Raw genomic sequence first — 19,352 nt, forward strand, 5'->3', positions numbered from 1 at the left:
CACATTTTCCACAGCCCAACCCTCTGCCATGTCGTCTATCTTCCATTGTTACTTTCCACATGATTCCAATCCTGTTTTAGTGTGGAAACCAACTCATCCTCTGTCATGCAAACCAGTTTCTTATATAATTCTTTTTTTTTTTTTTTTTTTTTACATATTGTCTAATCTAATCTCCATAACCATCCCCCTCTCATCTTCATCTCTTTCATTTGTCCTCTGTTTCTCTACATCTTTGTCACAGCTAGACTCCTCCTCATTATCCTCCAGTATCCACAAGGTTTCTCTGCTCATCCTTTCTCGCTGTAGTGCTGTCTCTTTGTTACTCTTCTGTTCCAGTGTCCGTGCTCCATGTCCTTTGCCACTTCTCAGCCTCCTGGTTCCACTTTGCTCCTCCATCTCCTTTCCTGTAGTCTTTCCAGTCTCCATACCGCATTTCTCCTCCTCTTCCCTCGCTCTTCCTTCCTGTGTTAACAGTCGTTCTAGCTAGCTCAGCTAGCTCCCCCTGCAGGCGGCTCCATGTTAATACAGCACTGGTCCATTTGAAGATTAATTGATTAATGTGGCCATGACTTATTACAAAAATCAAAATTTCGAATCATTCCACTTTCCAAACTTAAAAATAAAAAATAAATAAAATAAAAAATAAAATCAATCAACCATATGTCCAACACAGCTTAAATCTTTCAATGCATCCACTGAATGGTGACAAAAGTTTGTTTGGTCAATTCAGAAGTGTGTTACTATATCTTATAAAATATACAAAATCAATTAACATCTCTATCTCCACAAGTCTTCATTCAAATGCTGCCTAAATTAACACAGACATTCTCTGGAAAGTAGCTGTAGCTCATGCTGTAGCCTACGTATGCACAACATTTTCCTTTTTGCCCAGTATTGGATTCAAGATATTCGAGATATTTTGACTGGCTCTGACTTCAAAAGCACTGGATTCTACATTTCTCATAATGCAACTGAAGCCCAAGCTGATGTAACCCTGATTAATTCAGGATGACTTACTTCATACTTTGGAAAACTTCCTCCTCTCTTCATGTGTAAAACTGGTGGAGTGTACCTTTAACATGCTTTGTGTGTCTCTGTTTTAGAAACTCTCTCCTTTCTCATACAAACCAAGTTAAGAAAAAGAGAGTAAGTCATGAAGAAATGTATTTATTTATTTATTCATTTGAAATAGTATTAGTATCTAATATAAGTGTTTTATTTTCATTTTTCAGCAGCTGCACAACAACAAAACCAACAAAACAGACAGTGTTTGCTTGTGCAAAGCCCCCTCACACCCCACCTCAGACGCCTCAAAACAATGACTGCATCACTTCCCCACTGATCCAAAAATTGGACATTCTACTGTTGGGTCGTCCCGCTTGTGCACTCTGTATTCACATGCCTCTGGGTCAAACACTGACACACAGTCATTAGGGAACTGGCGGGGGGTGGAATATCTGCAATCACACAGGAAACCGTAGACAGTAAACATGTAAATACACAGATAGATATTTTTTCATAACATTTGAACACTTTAATGTTGTGTTATGTATACTTACGCATCACAACATCCACCACAAGTGCAGTCCATACATTGACTGTTTCTCCATTTAGATCCTATGGCATGCCATGTTTTATCGTCAGGATCCTGACAGTGGGTCGTCCAGTCTAAAGGTGGGAAGGAGCTGGTAAGTATTTTTCCATGCATTCGTAATGTTGCACTACATTGTTTTTGATATTTATATAATGAAGATGATGTGATAATACAAGGTATCGTTGTGTGTGCGAGAGTGTGTGTGTGTGTTGTTTTGCTTTTTTGTTTTCTTTTACCAGAGTGTGGAAGCCATCTCAAACAAGCCCCATTTGACAGTGAGGGCAGACTGCAGAGCAGCAACGCCAGAGCCAAGAATTTCTTCAGAGGAACAAAGAACATCAGTTTTAAAGGATTAATCTCATTTTCTCAAGTCTATCTTAAAACAAGCATCAAATTCCCATTTCTACTATGAAATAGTTATTTATTGCTGTAAACGTTTCTTCTATCCATAAAGAGATCCCCTCATGTTAGGAAGGGATCTAATGTGATACCAGTGTAAGACATGGGTTAGTTAAGTCTTTTCAACTAGGAATCAACAATTAAACCAAACGCTTGTTGTGTTAGGTTAAAATTAATGGAAAAGTCTCTGTTTTACAATGAGTACTTAAATTGGAAATGACTAAAAATTTCTTCTAAAACGATTAAGTAGAATGAAGAAGGAGCAGAAAGAGCAATCATGAAGAAAGGCCTCTTACAGGAACATCTATCAATTTTTAAAATCAAAAAGCCTTCATTGCTCATGAAAAGACTCCAATATGAAATACTTAAACATTTCTTTTTTTTTTGCAAAATGCAATTGCACATTAGTTTGAAATAACCATTAATCTATGAATTGAGACAAACAGCTACCAACAATTTAACACTGAATTTCTTGACAACAGTAAAAACTCACCATGGTGATAATAGTCTTGTCAGATTTGAGTGATGTCGACTAAGAGCATAAAATAGACCGTATTTCTGTGGAAAGTCTATGTGAGCGTACAGAAACCATTGGCATTATATAAGAGTAAGGGGTGGTCTGCCCCCTTTGTAACTTCCAGTAAGTTAGGATGAAAAAGATGAGTAACTTTAGGTTATCTGAGGATTGACTATCAATTTACTTGTTTGATTTGGCTCATTACTTAAAACACAACGTTGGGCCAACACTTTTGCCCAGACTGAAACAGGTAAACACTTTTGTGATGGAGCGCCAGGAAATGATGTGCAGACATCTAAAGTCCCTAATAGATGAATGCCAATGACATTTAACTTAGCAATGCCAGCAGGTGAAAACATTCATTTATCCAGAGAAATGTATCAACATCTACTAAATGGAAGTTTTTGTTCAAATATTAATGGCTCCTGACTTTGGTGATCTCCTGATTTTTCATTCAGTGCCAACATCAGGATGAGGTTTGTGGTTTAGAGTGAAATATGTCAGAAGTGCTGCGCCTTCATCAGAATCAAAGTGGACAAGGACATGAGGCAAACAGTTATAGTGAACCTAGGCCAGGTGTTCAAATGCCATTTGGATAATTGGCTGAACAGGGGTTCAAACCTGTGTGATAATGAATCAAAGGCTGGGAGTTTCCATAGTCAGTGTCCAAGTGCTGGACATCTAACACCATGTCAGGAACAAAAGAACACAGACCTCCCTTAAAGTTACATGGATAGAATTACAAAACATACAATTACTAACATCCATTGAGGATGACAAATTAGAGGAAACATTAAAAATCCAGTTCTTTGTCTATGCCAAAAGGCTCTACTGTGTTCACAGTGTGAAACCAACATGGCGCTCTGTGGAGCAGTGAGTTGATGATTTTGTTTTTCTTTAATGATGCTGCAGAGCTGTGGTTAGCCTGTGCATAATGTTAGGCAATAGCATCATCTATGTTTGTACATACTGCAGCCCTATGTTCAGATAGGTCAATGTTTAAAGCTCTTTTTGTTTGTCCAACATAAACATTTATTTATTCATTTGACATTGAATTATAAGCATTTAAACTCATAAGACATTATACAACTGGTACCACAGTCAGAGTAGTATTTCATAAGTATAAGTAAAACTGGTGGAGTGTACCTTTAACGTGGTTTGTGTTTCTCTGTTTTAAAATTGAAATTCTCTTCTTTCTCATATAAACAAAGTTAAGAAAAAGAGAGTAAGTCATGAAGAAATGTATTTATTTATTTATTCATTTGAAATAGTATTAGTATCTAATATAAGTGTTTTATTTTCATTTTTCAGCAGCTGCACAACAACAAAACCAACAAAACAGACAGTGTTTGCTTGTGCAAAGCCCCCTCACACCCCACCTCAGACGCCTCAAAACAATGACTGCATCACTTCCCCACTGATCCAAAAATTGGACATTCTACTGTTGGGTCGTCCCGCTTGTGCACTCTGTATTCACATGCCTCTGAGTCAAACACTGACACACAGTCATTAGGGAACTGGCGGGGGGTGGAATATCTGCAATCACACAGGAAACCGTAGACAGTAAACATGTAAATACACAGATAGATATTTTTTCATAACATTTGAACACTTTAATGTTGTGTTATGTATACTTACGCATCACAACATCCACCACAAGTGCAGTCCTTACATTGACTGTTTCTCCATTTAGATCCTATGGCATGCCATGTTTTATCCACAGGATCCTGACAATGGGTCGTCCAGTCTAAAGGTGGGAAGGAGCTGGTAAGTATTTTTCCATGCAGTCGTAATGTTGCACTACATTGTTTTTGATATTTATATAATGAAGATAATGTAATAATACAAGGTATGGCTGTGTGTGCGAGAGTGTGTGTGTGTGTTGTTTTGCTTTTTTGTTTTCTTTTACCAGAGTGTGGAAGCCATGTTGAACAAGCCCCATTTGACAGTGAGGGCAGACTGCAGAGCAGCAACGCCAGAGCCAAGAATTTCTTCAAAGGAACAAAGAACATCAGTTTTAAAGGATTAATCTAATGTTTTCAAATTTATCTTAAAACAAACATCAAATTCCCATTTCTACTATGAAATAGTTGAAAAAAAAAGAAAAAAAACACAGAAACACAAAAAGAACACAGACCTCCCTTAAAGTACCTCCTGTGTAACCCGTTTTCACATTCAATCCAAGCATACAGAATCCAAATGTGTCTATAAGCATGCATTTGGCAATAAGCAGGAAATCGCTGTGTCAAAATAATTATTCATAAGAAAACACATTCTATAACTCTATCTCCATGATTTGCAAATCTTGTCAAGAATTTCACAAAAAAGCTACCATCAAAATTAAACTATGAAAACTTACCATTGTGGCAGTCAGACTTGACAGATTTGAAAGGTGTTTGGGTAGGAGGTTAAAATATATTGATTCTTTAGTGAGTGACTCTCTTTTAAACAGTTCATCTGTAAGGACCTTTGGAATTAAATAAGGAGAGGGGAGGAGCAGTCAGTTTAATAGAAGGGGTCACCACAGAAAAAATAATAAATAGGACATATAGTGCACAACAAAGTAATTTTAAGTTGATTCAGATTAATTTTAATGCAACTTAGTTTCTCTGAGTCAAATCTACTTTTAAAAGAATAAGTGACATTTTTTAGACAGACCAAACTGGGTTATCAGATTCCATTTTAAGTGTCAGATTACCTCAATTGACCCCTCATACTCAGCCCGAAGTTTTTTTTCAGTTAATCTGAAGTAAAGCTAACTGAGCTCAATGTTTGATTTTCTAAATTGCATTTTGAAACGTATTATTTTTTATCAGCTCGGGATCTAATTTAAATGAAGTTATGTTAGAGTTAAGTTAAAAAAACATTGAATTAAGTTGTATGTCAAACAGGAAAGCATTTAAGAATGAAGAAAATTAAAATGTATCAGTTTCATATTAACGTCATAACTGTGGAGTTTTTGTGGAGGGAGTAACCTAAATGATCCAGATCCATTCTTGTAAATCCCTCCCAGGTTTTGCGTTACTCACTGACGCGCCATAAACACGGTTGCCAGTTCGGTTGAAATGCAGCGCTGACTGTCCTACTTGTTTTTACAGGCCAGAAAAGGGCGGATGTAGAGACCAACATGGCAACGAATAACACAACAAGAGGAAGTGGGGCTTACACGCAGTAAATGTTTGCCTTTTAAATAACTCGTAATTACTAGGCATTAGGTCCTTTTTGGTTTCTTTTTTTCTCAAAACAAGAGTTTAAACCGTCACGACAAAGATGGAGTAACAGAGCGAAAAGGTGAGCAGCAAGAGCACAGCAATAGCGCCAGTCGGTTAGCTTTCTGCTTGCTATGCTAATGTTAGCATGGTAGGCCAGTGGTCACTCGCTTTACACAGCCTCAATATTAAATATATATGTTATGCTTGTGAGTCTGTCTATACAACAGATGTATTAATGTTTGGTTTAGAAGTTATACTCGACCCAAAATAGGTCAACTATAGTAAAATAAGGCAACATTATCTAATGCATGGCAGTAATGGGTGTTGCTCACAGTGGACAAAGCACCTGCAGGTTTGAACGTCAGTCTAATGATTATTTTCGTTATCGATTTAATTGCCGCTTACTTTTTTGATAAATCGGTTAGTTTTTTAGTCTAAAAAATTTCAGTATATAGTGAATGATGTCCATGACTTCCCAGACTCCAAGGGAGCATTTCCAAATGTCCTGTTTTGACCAACAGAAGGCATGCATCAGAGTTACGACACTAGCATATATTTACATTAAGAAGCAGGAGCCAGTCTATTTTGGTGTCTTAGCTTTTGAAATTACTCAAATTATCAAAATTGCTGCTATATATAATTGTCCCATACATCTAAATGAGTACTGTTGTGGATTAGTATAGGATGTACATAAATTTAGGAGATTCACAAAATACAAATAAAAAAAAAAACCCGAATAAGTCCAACCTGAGATTAACTGATCTTCTGACTTGCAAAACTCCTCTAGAGACACTGAAGGTATTATACATATGTTTTGGAGCTGAAACATTACTTAATTGATTAGTCGAAATAAAATTGATTGGCAACTTTTCTTAGATTATATATATTTTATGTATAGTTTAGGCCAATTTTCAATTGTCAAACATCTGCTGGCTTTAGCTTCTCAAATCTGAGCATCTGCTGCTTGTCTTTGTCATATGTGATTGTTTATGAAATATCTTTGATTTTTGGACTGATGGACAGACAAATCATGTGATTTCAAAATGTCACTGTGGGGCTGTGGGAACCATGAACGGGCACTGACTGTTGACATTTCCTAGTCTGACTGAATAACTGATAATTGAGAGAGTAATTGTGATGAAGAAAACAAACATTAGTTGCAGCCCTAATGTTTTTACAGGCTGTATGTTAAATGTTATGATGAGTGAACTGATCTTCATATCGTCACCTTCCTAAAATAATGGCCTAAGTCATGTTTTGACAAAAATGTTTTTTTTGCCTAAATCACCCCCTCATGATGCTGGCCACCTCTGGTAAAATCGCCTGAATCCTCAGTTGAGGGGAACATGCAATTCTACCCCCGGTTGTATAATGGCCTATGTCAAAAGTGTGACTCTTTTGTTGAGTTTTTTGTGTTTCCTGAAAAACCTGAAAAAATGACTTAGGCCATTATTTTAAGAGGGTGTCGATATGTAAAATCTGCCATAAAGTTCTTTGGTGGGAGGCAAAGAAAATAATTCATTGTTTTCTCAGACTAAAATAAAACATTTCTCGCCCTCTTCCCCGCCAGTTTTGGTCTGCATCCACACAAGTTGTTGAACCCTTCCCAGGGCCCTTTGGGGCCCAGGAAGAGGATGCATCGTGGTGGGGATAAGGACTTCCAGATATCAGCACGAAAGATGGGCACATCCTTGCTTTTCCAACTCTCAGCTCATGAAAGAGAGTTGGATTTGGTGTTTCTGGACCACAGCTATGCCAAGCCATGGAATGCCCACCCAGATGCCAGCAGCGCCCGGCCCACACGGACACTGTTTGTTACACCTCGTCGCCAGCCTGAAGCCTTATCGTGAGTCTCAAAGCTCCTAATCATAAGCTGTAACTGAACTACAGTAGACATAACAGAATACAGTTTGAGATTGTCATCACCCCCCCCACCCTGTTTCTTAATAAAATCCAGTCGTCACTTTGGTCATTGCAATATTGTTTTTGTTTTGTAAGTGTCAGTAACTTGATTTTTTTTTGGTCTTTTGTCTGCAGAGACTCTGATTCTGTAATTGACGTGGAAACGGTCACACCAACACCCATTCCTCTGTATGATAACCAGAAAGCTCTTAGTGTGATGAAGGAGTGTGAGCGACATGTCCTGTTTGCTCGCACTGTTGCTGAGAGCCCTCCACCCCCCGAAGACTGGGAGGAACATCTAAACAAGTAATCAGTCATCTGGAGCGATCTACTGTTCATTTACTATCTACTGTGATACTTCACACTCGTGCTCATCAAGTATAGATGTTATAATTGAAAGTATGTCAGTGACAATGCATTTTTTTTTTTTTAACATTATCATCATTCTTTTTCAGGACTGGATGGTCAGTGGCCCAGAACAAGCTGTTCAATAAAGTCCTTAAAGCACTACAAGCTGAAAGACTTGCCCGTCTGGCCAATGAAAATGTAAGTTGTGCTCATTTTATCTAATTATGATCCCAAGACCTAAAATTGAATACATTGTTTAAGTTCTTCAGCACCGTATCCAATAATGATAATGATAATTACAAACTTTATTTATAGAGCATTTTTCATACAAGAGATGTAGCTCAAAGTGCTTTCAAATTAAAATTAAAATATTACAATACAATAAGGATGAATTGAAGGACAATGAAAATAGACATTAGAAAGACAGTAGATGATAAAATATGTAAATGAAAATAAAAACAAATCGGTAAGAATAGTAAAATATGAGAGAATTAGTTAAAAGCCAAGGTAAAGAAATATGTTTTCAGCTGTTGTTTAAAAATGTTAACTGAGCTGTAAGTGCTGAATTGAAACAGTTCAACATTTATTCCCGTCTGAAGTCACTCAATATATTGCAGTGTATAAGGGGGCGATTGTAGCTCAGGAGGTAGAGCAGGTCGTCCACTAATCAGAGGGTTCCGGGCCTCCTCAAGTCTGCATGTGAAACTGTCCTTGGGCAAGATCCTGAACCCCAAATTTCCCCTGATGTATCATCAGTCTGTGCGATGGAAAAATATTTGTACAAAAGTGCTGAATTATTGTGAATGTGGCTTGTAGTGTGAAGTGCTTTGAGAGTTTGTTGACAAGAAAATCACTATAGAAATGCAGTCTGTTTACCTTTTTACAAGTGCTGCTTAGTCTAGGTTCGCCACAGTGTGAATTCTATTGGTTTAAGTAGTTTCAATAAGACTTTGAGATTGTAAAAGTAATGTTCACAAATAATTCCAAAGTTTTTAGTTGCAAATCAACCATTGTAAACCTATAAGAAATTTTGTGTATGTGTAGAAAGATAGGTTTGTATTTGTAAAAATAAATAGGCTTTTATAGATTAAATTCTAGCATGCCTGTGAATAATTTTTTATTATTTAATTTAAAATGATTGAAATACTGTTTGGTCTTTTGTGTGATCTTGTTTGCCTTAGGCTTCCAATGAGCCAATTTTGCGGAGGGTAGCTGTGGACAAGTGTGCCAGGAAGGTGCGGCATGCATTAGCCAGTGTGAACTGGGACACCAAACTGACGCAGTGGCTGCACACCACCATGATTGAATCCTTAAGCCTTCCCATGCTTGCTGCTTACCTGGATGTGCTGCAGACTCTCAAAAGCAAGGTATTATATCTGTAATTGAATGAGGAGTAAGAATTGGCGTTCTGCATCAGCTACAGTATGTGCTACAGCATTTGTGCAAGCTCTTGGATTCATTATAACCCCACTCTCTGTGTCTGGGAAGTTGCCCTCGCTGATTGACAGAATGTTGCTGCCATCAGCAAAGACTGGAGCGCCGAGTGCAGAGGCTCTGTCTCTGCTGCTGAAACGGCCATGGGACCCAGCTGTTGGAGTTCTATCTCAAAACAAACCGGTAAAGCTAAACCATTCACTCTTGGGTGGTTTTTAATAAAAATAAAACTTTTTGCATTTTGTTCCTCATGACTTGTTACAATTTAAGACCAGATCCCTGACTGTTTTCTTACATGTTTCAGAGTAAGCTTCCTGGATCGCCACTCATCCTAATTACACCATCAAGCCCAACCAATCCAGCCCTCTCTACCTCGCGGCGAATGAGATTCTGGCAGTCACAGCTCTCCTGTTTGGGAAAGGTTTGAACAGTCACTCATTTAAATCTCTATGTGTGTTATCAAGAGTGTGGTGTTATTTCTCTCAGAAAAGTGCCTTTAACAGCTATTTCTATGTCAGGTCATACCAGTGCACACTCATGTGAACAGCAACGCCAACATTGGCATTACCCAGTGTCTAGAGCACATGTTGGGTACTGTCAGGGCCAAGGTCATGGAGGTAGGCTGTTATGTTTTTTGAAGTAGTAATCTTACAATGATGATGATAACTGAATGTAATTCTCATACTAGACAGCAGCATTTCTTTCATCAGGTTGATCTGAGGATAAAGTCAATGATGTTAATACTACATTCTATGATTCTTCATTCTTTTAATTTTCTTAGTCCTTGTAGTGGACTTTCTTATTTTTTTGTGCACTATGAAAAGGTAGTGTTCACTACATGCACATTCCACAATCACTGCAATCTAATCTACTACACATTTTTGTGTTAAAATGTCTATTATCAAAATTAATTACTCAAAAAAATGTATCTTGTCTCAGCAGTTTCTTTTAAGACTTTACTGATTAATGTCTATGAAGGCAAAATGAAAAAAATATTTCCAGGTAGAAAACAGATTCTGTATTGTATTATGTCTGATTTTGTATGTGATGTATCTGCAGCTGTATTGATTGTCTTATGATTTTAACTGCCAGGTTCATAGTCACTTCCCCCATAAACCCATTATCCTGGTTGGCTGGAATGCTGGTGCTCTTATCGCTTGTCACGTAAGACTTCTTATAATGTTTTGATGTTGTCTGTTGTGACACTGAACAGTTTTCTCCCATGAAAAAACACTAATGGTCTTGTCTTCAAAACATCATAAGTTAATTTAATGTTATTTAATTACAGGTTTCCCTTATGGAGTATCTGACTGCTGCCGTTTGTCTTGGCTTCCCCCTGCTAACAGTCAATGGGCCAAGAGGGGTAAGACCTATGCCTTATCCTCCATTGATATGCATTTTTCATTTTTATTAAAACTTGTATTATTGTTTCTTCAACAAATACTGAACTTTGGCCTCTAGTTGTGATTACTGTTGATGTGCTACTGTCTTGCAGGATGTCGATGACCCGCTGCTGGACATGAAGACCCCAGTGTTATTTGTGGTTGGCCAGAATGCTCTACAGTGTAGTATAGAAGGCATGGAGGAGTTCAGAGAGAAGCTAAGGGCAGACAACAGCATGGTGGTAGTGGGAGGAGCTGACGACAACCTCAGGTCAGTAATATCATATTCTTTCTTGTAGAGTGTAAGGATTTTATGGTCAGTCAGTGGTAATGCTAAATGGTATCCCTCCACAGAATCAACTCAGCAAAGATGAAATCAGAGGGCCTGACGCAGACCATGGTTGACCGCTGCATTCAGGTTGATCCTTGTAACTGGAAATATCACATTTACACCATTTTCTCTGGAATGTTTCTCATCCTCTGCAGTTCCTTTTTGAAAATACAAAAACGACTATGATGTTGATAACAAAAGCTTTTCTTCTTCTTTCCTTACTGATCTGCAGGATGAAATTGCTGACTTCTTGTCAGGCGTCCTCACAAGGGCAGAGGGCCATGGTCATGGCTCAGGGGAGATGAGAGACCTGGACACAGAGAAGAAGAAAAGGCCTCGACGAGAGCTTCCCTTTGACATGGAGAGGGGACGACCTTCCTCCCCTGCACTTAGAGTTCCTATCTCACCATCGGGTTCAGAGGTCAGTAAGTACCAAGCTTTTTCAAAGGGTTTGAAATGTCACTTACTTTTAGCCTTTAGATGAACGACCAGGGCTGCGTCTGGTTATTACTATAGGAATACTAGGAAAATAAATAATATTTCTGAGTTGAATACCACATGAAATGATTGCAATTAGTTGCATAACATCTAGTGATTGCTTTGTTTACTTTTTATCCCAGAGATTGTAAAGTTATAGACTTCATGGGAAAATGGTGGAAAATAAGAAAAATTGGTAGTGGTTCCTCAAAAGGATCTGACATGTATTCACATTTTCTCATTTTTGCTGAGGTCAAATAATGCCACATCTGCCAGATAATATAAAAATGTTATCTGCCAGACAGCAGAGTGTTGGTAGTGGATTTAAGTCTGTAAAGTGGCTTTTTGACTGAGTGGATTTATTACCTCTCTGCCATGCCAACTTTATATCAGTGAAAAGGTCTCAAAAGCACACTGAAAAATTATTTTATAAAATGGGAAATCTTATTTTTATTTTTTTTATGTCTTTGTATTTGTATCTTTGGTTCACTGCATGGTGATGCAAATGTCATATTCTTCAGTTTTCATTTATATTTATCTATAATTTTGTACACTGCATTTTGGAGGAATTCTATTATACAGACCTCATTTAGGCCGTACAAATTAAAGTATCTTATCTCATGAATATTAACACTTTGGGGTTTAATTAGTCTCAATGCCCTTGCGCAAAAAAACCCCAGGTGCATGTGAATGATGGACATGCAGAGAACATTATCCACAAGCAGAAAACCATCCTCCTGAGGGAGGGTTTCTGCTCTGCGTGCACAAATGTTGTCCTGTGAGCACAGGGCAAGCTCACCCCTCACTACACGCTTGCAACTACGCAATGCTCACTTGTCAAGTTGACTTTTGAGACTTTGGAGACGGACACAGTAGCTTATGTCGCCACTCCATTGAATGGTCACTTTCAACACCCACAGTCTCCAGTTTGGAGAGAAGCCAGGATCCCATTTTTAATAGTCATAATGCATTTTTGAATATTCAGAATTGCACTATGGATATCTGGAATGGTTTTTCATTTTGGATATCTGATATTAAAATTATGACTTTTAGCAATTAGACTGTAGATATCTCAAATGTGAGTTTTTCCCAGTAAGAATTCTATTGCATTCTAGTTTTAAAAAATATGCTGTAACTGTGGATATCTGAAATTTACAGCCCAATACACATGAATGGCAAGTGACATCATTTGTCCTAGGAAGAGTGATATCTGCAAAGAAAATTGAGACGGGAAAAATTGTGAATATCTGAAATATTCTGCAAATGCTCATCACAGCCCTGTGCTCGCAGGACAACATTTGTGCACGTGGAGCAGAAATTTTTCTGGTTGTTGATTGATTGTTCCACTCACATCACGTGCTTGCAGATGATTTTCATCTGTGCAGGTTTTAAGACTAATTAAACGCCACATAGTAGCAATAGGTTTCTGCTGTCTATATTTGAAGTGACTGACACAAATCATTTCTCATCAAGCGATCTCCCTCTTTTACTGTGTCTACAGGATCTGTCTAGTGTCTGTAGCAGTCCCACTTCTAGTCCCAAACCCAAGACGTCTGGTCTGTCTCCTGCACAGAAGTCCAGTCTGATCACAGCTACACAGCTCCTCAAGACACACATGCAGCGCTCTGGCACAGTTCTCACTCACAAACAGGCTCAAGGTTAGTTCACAGCCACACCTCAGCTCAGTATGCATTGGAAACAGACTGTGAACATTCACGTTCACCTACATGTGCACAGTGGTCTTGGTACCTGTGTACACAACTCTCACATTTGCCCCAATTGTTTATGTAAACTTGTTAAATGAGTCATTCACCTCAACTTCTGCTGAATTTTGCAAAAGCCGTGCAAGCTGAGCCGGCGGGGGTGGTGTGTGAGATGTGAAAAATGATTGTAAATATATTTTTTAAGAGATTATCATGTCACAACATCTGATAGGGCAAGATGCAACGTGACTGAAATACTCTCCTCTCATCCTCTTGTCTCTTCTCTTCCTACAACTTTCCTTTCCGGCTTTTTTTCCAATTCATTCCAGCTCAGTTTGCTGCTTTTATGAAACAAAACATGCTTGTAAGGAAAAATCTTCCTCCTGGCACCCCTCCTTGTATTTTTGGTAAGTGTCTATCCCTCTTCCTTTCTCTTTCCTCTGTCTCTTTTCACTCCTTTCCTTTCTTCCATTGCTCTAATTTTATATGAATGTTGCGTACTAAAACACTCCACTGCACTGAAACACCTAAACAGGATGCTTGGAATTTTACATTTATTAAACTCTGAATAGTAAATTTTATATTGCAGAGCTCATTTTAAAGCAGATTTACATTAAAGACAATGGAAAGTTTTGTAAAAATGTAAGACTTAAAATCAATGGTAGGGTTACATGAGGATAAAAGCCCCAAGGTTTACGTGACCTCAGCAGTCTATTCAGTATCTGTGTTTATGTGTGTTTGTGTGTTGTGGTGCAGTGCCAGTGACCAGCGATCAGATGGAAGGCCTTGACAGAGATGAACTGAGGTCCCATGGCAAGAGGAGACAAACACCTAGTCCCACGCCAAGCAAAGCCTCCAAGAGAGCCAAGATCAAGGTGACCATCGTTTCCCAAAGCGAGTCAGCAGGGGGCGCCATCAGCCCTGCTGCACAGGAAGGTACAAAACCTGGTTCCTTGTTACCTCATTACCTACATATGAGACTGTATAATCAGCAGTTTGATACATACTTTGGTGGATTAATTCTGTCTTCTTTAAATATTGAGAGAACTTGTATGGGCTTTTTTAGTGGTTTGCGTAAACAGATACTGTCCTAGTCTGTCCTTCTTTGTTGTCTTGTGGTTTGATAAAATCAATCCAGGCCAGACAGGATGGAAAAAGTCTGAATTTTTGAGCAGCTCACATTCATACAGATCTCTATCTATGGAATGATAATGGGAGCAATGTGTTTTTGTGTGGTATGCAATATAAAGTGAAAGTAGGACTTTTCAAAACCACGAATTCTTGAAAAAGTATGGTACCTGTCATGCATGACTAGCCAGCATCCAAAGATAATCACTTGAAGTATCTTTTTCCCCAAAGAGAAATAACTGACTCTCCTGATATTCTCCATGCAGTGGGTGCCTCTGGGAAGCCATTAACAGTGACAGTGGGACAGACTGTGGCTGGAGCCAAGGAGCTCTCCGGACTTCTTACAGGCCAGCGGTAAGCTAGCCGGCCTTTCTACACACAGGCACATTCAGTGTAGAGCGCTTAAACCCCTAACCCACACCCCCTCTCACCCTGTTGGACAAAAGTGTGACTGGTGCAGAGGGATTGATGAGTGGTGTACTCAAGAGTTGGGAGCTGAGTGATGGCCAAACAGCACTTGCTGGGGTAGCTCCTGAGTAGATTGGTGGTTATGTGTGTCACTGCAGGTCTGGTAGTCTCTCAGAGGTGTCTGGTGCCCTGTCCCCAGGCTCCAGCTCATTCAACAGCGTGCAGCCTTGCATGGTGTCAGGGTCCTCCGCACCAGTCCAGGCGCAAGCTCCGGCTACTGCCCAAGGTATCTCTGTCCTGTCCTGCACGCCTGTTTGCGCTCTCAACTGTGCAGCTAATCTCAGCGCAGTAGCCTCAACACAGTGCAGTTCTAACCGCTTAGTAGAGTGAGATTAAAGTTTTGAACACCAGATGAGAACAGTGTGTGAGGACAACATAATAAGGCAAACATTATCATTGATCACCTCTTGCGCCATTGCTGTCTGTTGCTGTCCCAAACCTTACCCTTTGGACATGACTCATATGGTGTGTTTGTGCGCGCGTGTGTGTCCATCTAGTTTAGGCCTGTGGGTGGGATTGGGTGGGAGCAGTTTTTAAAAGTAGGATTTGTTGTGTAATATGTCCTTGGTATTGTTTTTACTCGAATTTCAGCTTCATTGATTGTCTTTGTGTTTGTATACAGCGCCTTCCGCCAGCAGTCTGCTACAAGGCCTAAGTTTCAGTCTTCAGGAGATTATCACCAAAGCTCCTAGCCTGCCCTCCACAGGCAGCACCCAGGTACATTACATGGTACATTACATAAAGGTTTGAAGGACTATAATGAAAGTTTTGCTTTTTTTTAGGTCCATTCATAATGAAACGGGGGGGGGGAAACACTGGTTTGGTTGGAGCCTGTAAATAGTGTGTATGGGAGAATAAACATTAGATACAGTATCATGTATCTGTACAGTATACTGTACAGTACATCTACAACAGTAAATACATAATTCTATTTATTTACAGACTCAGTTGCCAGTTCATTAGGTTCACCTAGCTAAAAAAAAAAAAAAATACACCAGATCATGTTCCCAGTTCACTAAGGTTATAATGCACAGTTTTTGTGTAGTGTTTTAAGGAGGTCTTGATTCAACCTTATTTTAAATTTTGTGTAGCTTGTGGTACTGTTGAATATGTGTTGTGTTGTTAGACTTTGTTGTTAGAGAGTGGTTTCAGATATTTTGACCACTCCATTTACATCAATATGGGTTGACTAAATATTACAAATACGTTGCAGTTTTATCTTGGTGTACCTAATGAAAATGTGCAGACTCTCACTGATGGGAGGAAAAATCCATCCACATGAGGAAACCCTGAACTATTTGTTTGTCTTCTCCTCCTCCATCCCCAGGCGGTTTGTGGGAAGCCCCAGGGTCAGGTCCTGAGCTCTGTCGGTACCAGCAGCAGTACTCTGCTCCGGGCGGTGCCTGTGGTCACCGCAGGAGGAGTGGCTAAAACCACTGCCATCCACCAGCTGCTCACTAATGGCGGGTTGGCCAAACTTGCCAGCAGCTTGCCCGGCTTGGCGCACATCACCAATCAGACTGCTGGTATGTCTCGAACTGCCAAAACACGACGGCCACGTTGAATGCCCAGGGTTCATTCTTCCTTTGTTTTGGAAACACTAGATCAGGACGTCTGTAGGCCAGGGAGGATTGTTGCAGTAGAGGATCGTAGAGGACAGCTCTGTCGACTTGTCTGTAGATAGTTTGCCTGGAACTGTTGTAACGTTTGCAGGGTCAGATGTGCAGCTATACAGCATCCTAGGGCAGATCAGCGGCATACGACGTTTTGTGTTCATGTTTAAATAGAACCTTACGGGAAATGTAAGGTCAGATTTTTGAGTTCCCAGCTTATGTTTGACACATAATGTTTATGTAGAAATGGATGCAAATGTAAAATATAAATGTATGAAACAATTTCATACAGAAGCATTGTGAAATTAAGTCAAAACCAAGCTGTCATTTCATGTTTGTGTTGATTTTGTTTGCCTCTTCATGTGGTAACATTTTTGCAAACCCTTCCATTCAATCACCTGCTTATAATATCCATAAAGATGAATGCTCACCTCTTCCAGAGAAGTGTTGAAAAGCAATAACAGTATTAGTTAGTATGGCCTTACCCAAGCTCTGTTATTGTTGTTACAATAAAGACTGGAATCAAACATGTTTTCATTGCTCCTGTATTTTTTTTCTTTTAGTGTGAATCAGTTGTATTTCTCACCCCCCTCACCCAACTAAACCTTCAAATTTACTTTTATTTCTCATTGTGTTGCTTGTCCAATGCCCTGCTATTGTGTTTAATTTGCTAATCTAACCACAAAGCAAAAAAGATCATTCTTCCATCACAACTTTTGTGGCAAAGTGAAATGCTCAAGTCCATCTTAGTCTATTTTGGGGATTAGCATGTCTAGCTGTTACTGCTGAGCATTTTTGTCTGTGTGTTGTCAGTAGGGCAGAAAGCCCCCACTTCTATAACAGTGACACTTCGAGGAGCGCAGCCGAGTAGAGTGGGATCTCTCAGCCAAGTTGGTGAGGTTGTGACGCCGGCTCGTACCCATGAGCCCAAGGTGTGTCTCATTAAAGTGTCTATTAGGCACATTTTACTTGGAACGTTTCATTTGCTTACTGCTGTTACCTCTAACCTCTACCTCTAACGTGATAGCACATATTAGTGTATTGGATAATGGATAATGAAGAAGCTGCTCTATAGCCTAATCGTCTTCGTAATTAACATACATTGTAAAGACACACAAATAAGCTATAACTGCACATACTGAGGATTGTAAATGAATAAACAAAAGCTGGTTTGTTTTTTATTGTTTAAAATGACACTGATGACGATATTTAAGTGTGGTCTATGAGCTTGTTTTATTGAACAGCTGTCTTCTCAGATCCCACTTATTTTAAAGTGACAAGTATTTGGGCAGAACGGTTAAAGTTGAGTAGTCATTTCTCATATTTTGAAATCATAAGAATTTGCATAAAAACCTGCCATGACTGCAGAGTAAAAGTGACTTCCTCAGTTAAGTATTATCTTAATCTGTCTAAATAGGAAGCTTTGTACAAAAGGAGGCTGCTCCTCTGAAAATGCTCATCTGATCTGGCTAAAAATATACTCTCACTATTACTGAAAAATACCATACTCACTCCGTTCTACAACCAAAGACGTACTGTGTAGTACATGTCAAGCATTTCTTTTTCCTTATGACTTTAATATAAGTAGATTTGAGTTAATTAATTTTACTGTGCCCTTTTACAGCAGTGAAAATCTCAGATCACGGTTTCCATGTGGTGATACACCTGATGTAAGCTGGTGCTGTGCCAGAGGCATCTGGGAGCCACAGCCTGCTGATGAGACTGTACCCTCCCTGTAATGATGTACACACCACGCTGCCAAAACGAGCAGAACACCTGCCTCACATCCTCCAGAGTACTCTCCTGTCGAGATGCTTGAAAAAAGCCTGGGAGTCACTGTCGGTTGTGGATGAGCCGCTACCATGCTTAACCTCTGTGTACATATGAGTAGCATTGACTCGCCAAAATCTGTGCTCTCTTCTTTTACCCTTAACTTTGATAAGAAAATGTCGACAGCCAGATACACAGCATGGTCACATGTTATCCTTTAGGGAAGAAGTTATATCATGAGTGGATAAAGTGCAACCTCCCTGGACTGTGATAATACAACTGTAAAAGGACAGATGTGCAACTCTCGGTGCTGACTATACGCCAACAGTGTATTGCAACAACAAAATGCTTCTTTGATTGTATATTAAGTTAAAATCCCTTTCCCACCATCTCTGCTACAGTATCTATGATTAACATGAATGTGTGTCAAGCATTTTGATGTCACAGCTGGATATTTCTGAATATCCCTGTATTTGTGAAGTAACTAAATTTGAATGTTAGTCATTGCTTTGATATTATTTATCACAGTAATTATATAATCATCATTATAGTGATTTGTCATAATAGTTGCTTTTTGTGTCACAGCTCTCTTTCACCATGACAAACAACTTCACTCTGATATGCCTAAAACGACATTGAGTAAGAACTACATTTCAGGTCACCATTGGTCATAATCATGTGATTGCAGAAGCTAAAGTATATTATCAAAGATACCTGGCGTTGACTGTGCACCTGTGCAATGCTCACTTTAAATAGTATGTACTATGCACACAAAAAGCTGCAATACATGAACGGGTCATGTCTGTCAGTGTTTATGATGAATGGTATTTGCTACATTTCCTCTATAGCCTTGTGTTTCATAGTCTAAACTACTGTATAAGGCAGTGTTTCCCATCTGCGCTGTGTCATCACTTCACTGTATTAGGACTTTTTGTTTTAAACTGCCAAAGTAAGAAAAATTGATTTGCCAGAAGTCAGTCAGCTTTTTCCCAGTTGCTAATCTAAAAACTTGGTTCCGTGTGTTCAATCCTTGTAGCATTGAGTAAGTTGAGTGACTCCTCTTATTCAAAATAT

General features: G+C 39.1%; 1 protein-coding gene across 7 annotated transcripts; it reads left to right on the plus strand.

The window, feature by feature from the left end:
- Nucleotides 1–5,606: 5,606 nt before the first annotated feature.
- Nucleotides 5,607–18,828, plus strand: kansl3 (KAT8 regulatory NSL complex subunit 3). 7 transcript variants are annotated; one of them, XM_056375471.1, is made up of 22 exons: nucleotides 5,607–5,801; nucleotides 7,293–7,568; nucleotides 7,760–7,930; nucleotides 8,080–8,170; nucleotides 9,154–9,339; nucleotides 9,461–9,589; nucleotides 9,711–9,827; nucleotides 9,925–10,023; nucleotides 10,499–10,570; nucleotides 10,695–10,769; nucleotides 10,902–11,059; nucleotides 11,143–11,206; nucleotides 11,352–11,540; nucleotides 13,098–13,254; nucleotides 13,629–13,706; nucleotides 14,056–14,235; nucleotides 14,694–14,781; nucleotides 14,994–15,121; nucleotides 15,518–15,612; nucleotides 16,223–16,421; nucleotides 17,322–17,440; nucleotides 18,133–18,828. In XM_056375471.1, exons 2-22 carry the CDS (start codon nucleotides 7,357–7,359, stop codon nucleotides 18,136–18,138), a joined length of 2,613 nt encoding a protein of 870 aa, XP_056231446.1. In that variant the 5' UTR covers nucleotides 5,607–5,801; nucleotides 7,293–7,356; the 3' UTR covers nucleotides 18,139–18,828. The 7 variants fall into 7 exon arrangements, with proteins under 7 accessions (XP_056231446.1, XP_056231447.1, XP_056231448.1 ...); XM_056375472.1 differs by having other exon boundaries at nucleotides 17,325–17,440; XM_056375473.1 differs by lacking the exon at nucleotides 13,629–13,706 and having other exon boundaries at nucleotides 5,608–5,801.
- The last annotated feature ends 524 nt before the right edge of the window (nucleotides 18,829–19,352 follow it).

The sequence above is a fragment of the Seriola aureovittata genome, chromosome 5 (assembly GCF_021018895.1).
Source record: "Seriola aureovittata isolate HTS-2021-v1 ecotype China chromosome 5, ASM2101889v1, whole genome shotgun sequence".
Classification (NCBI taxonomy): Eukaryota; Metazoa; Chordata; class Actinopteri; order Carangiformes; family Carangidae; genus Seriola; species Seriola aureovittata.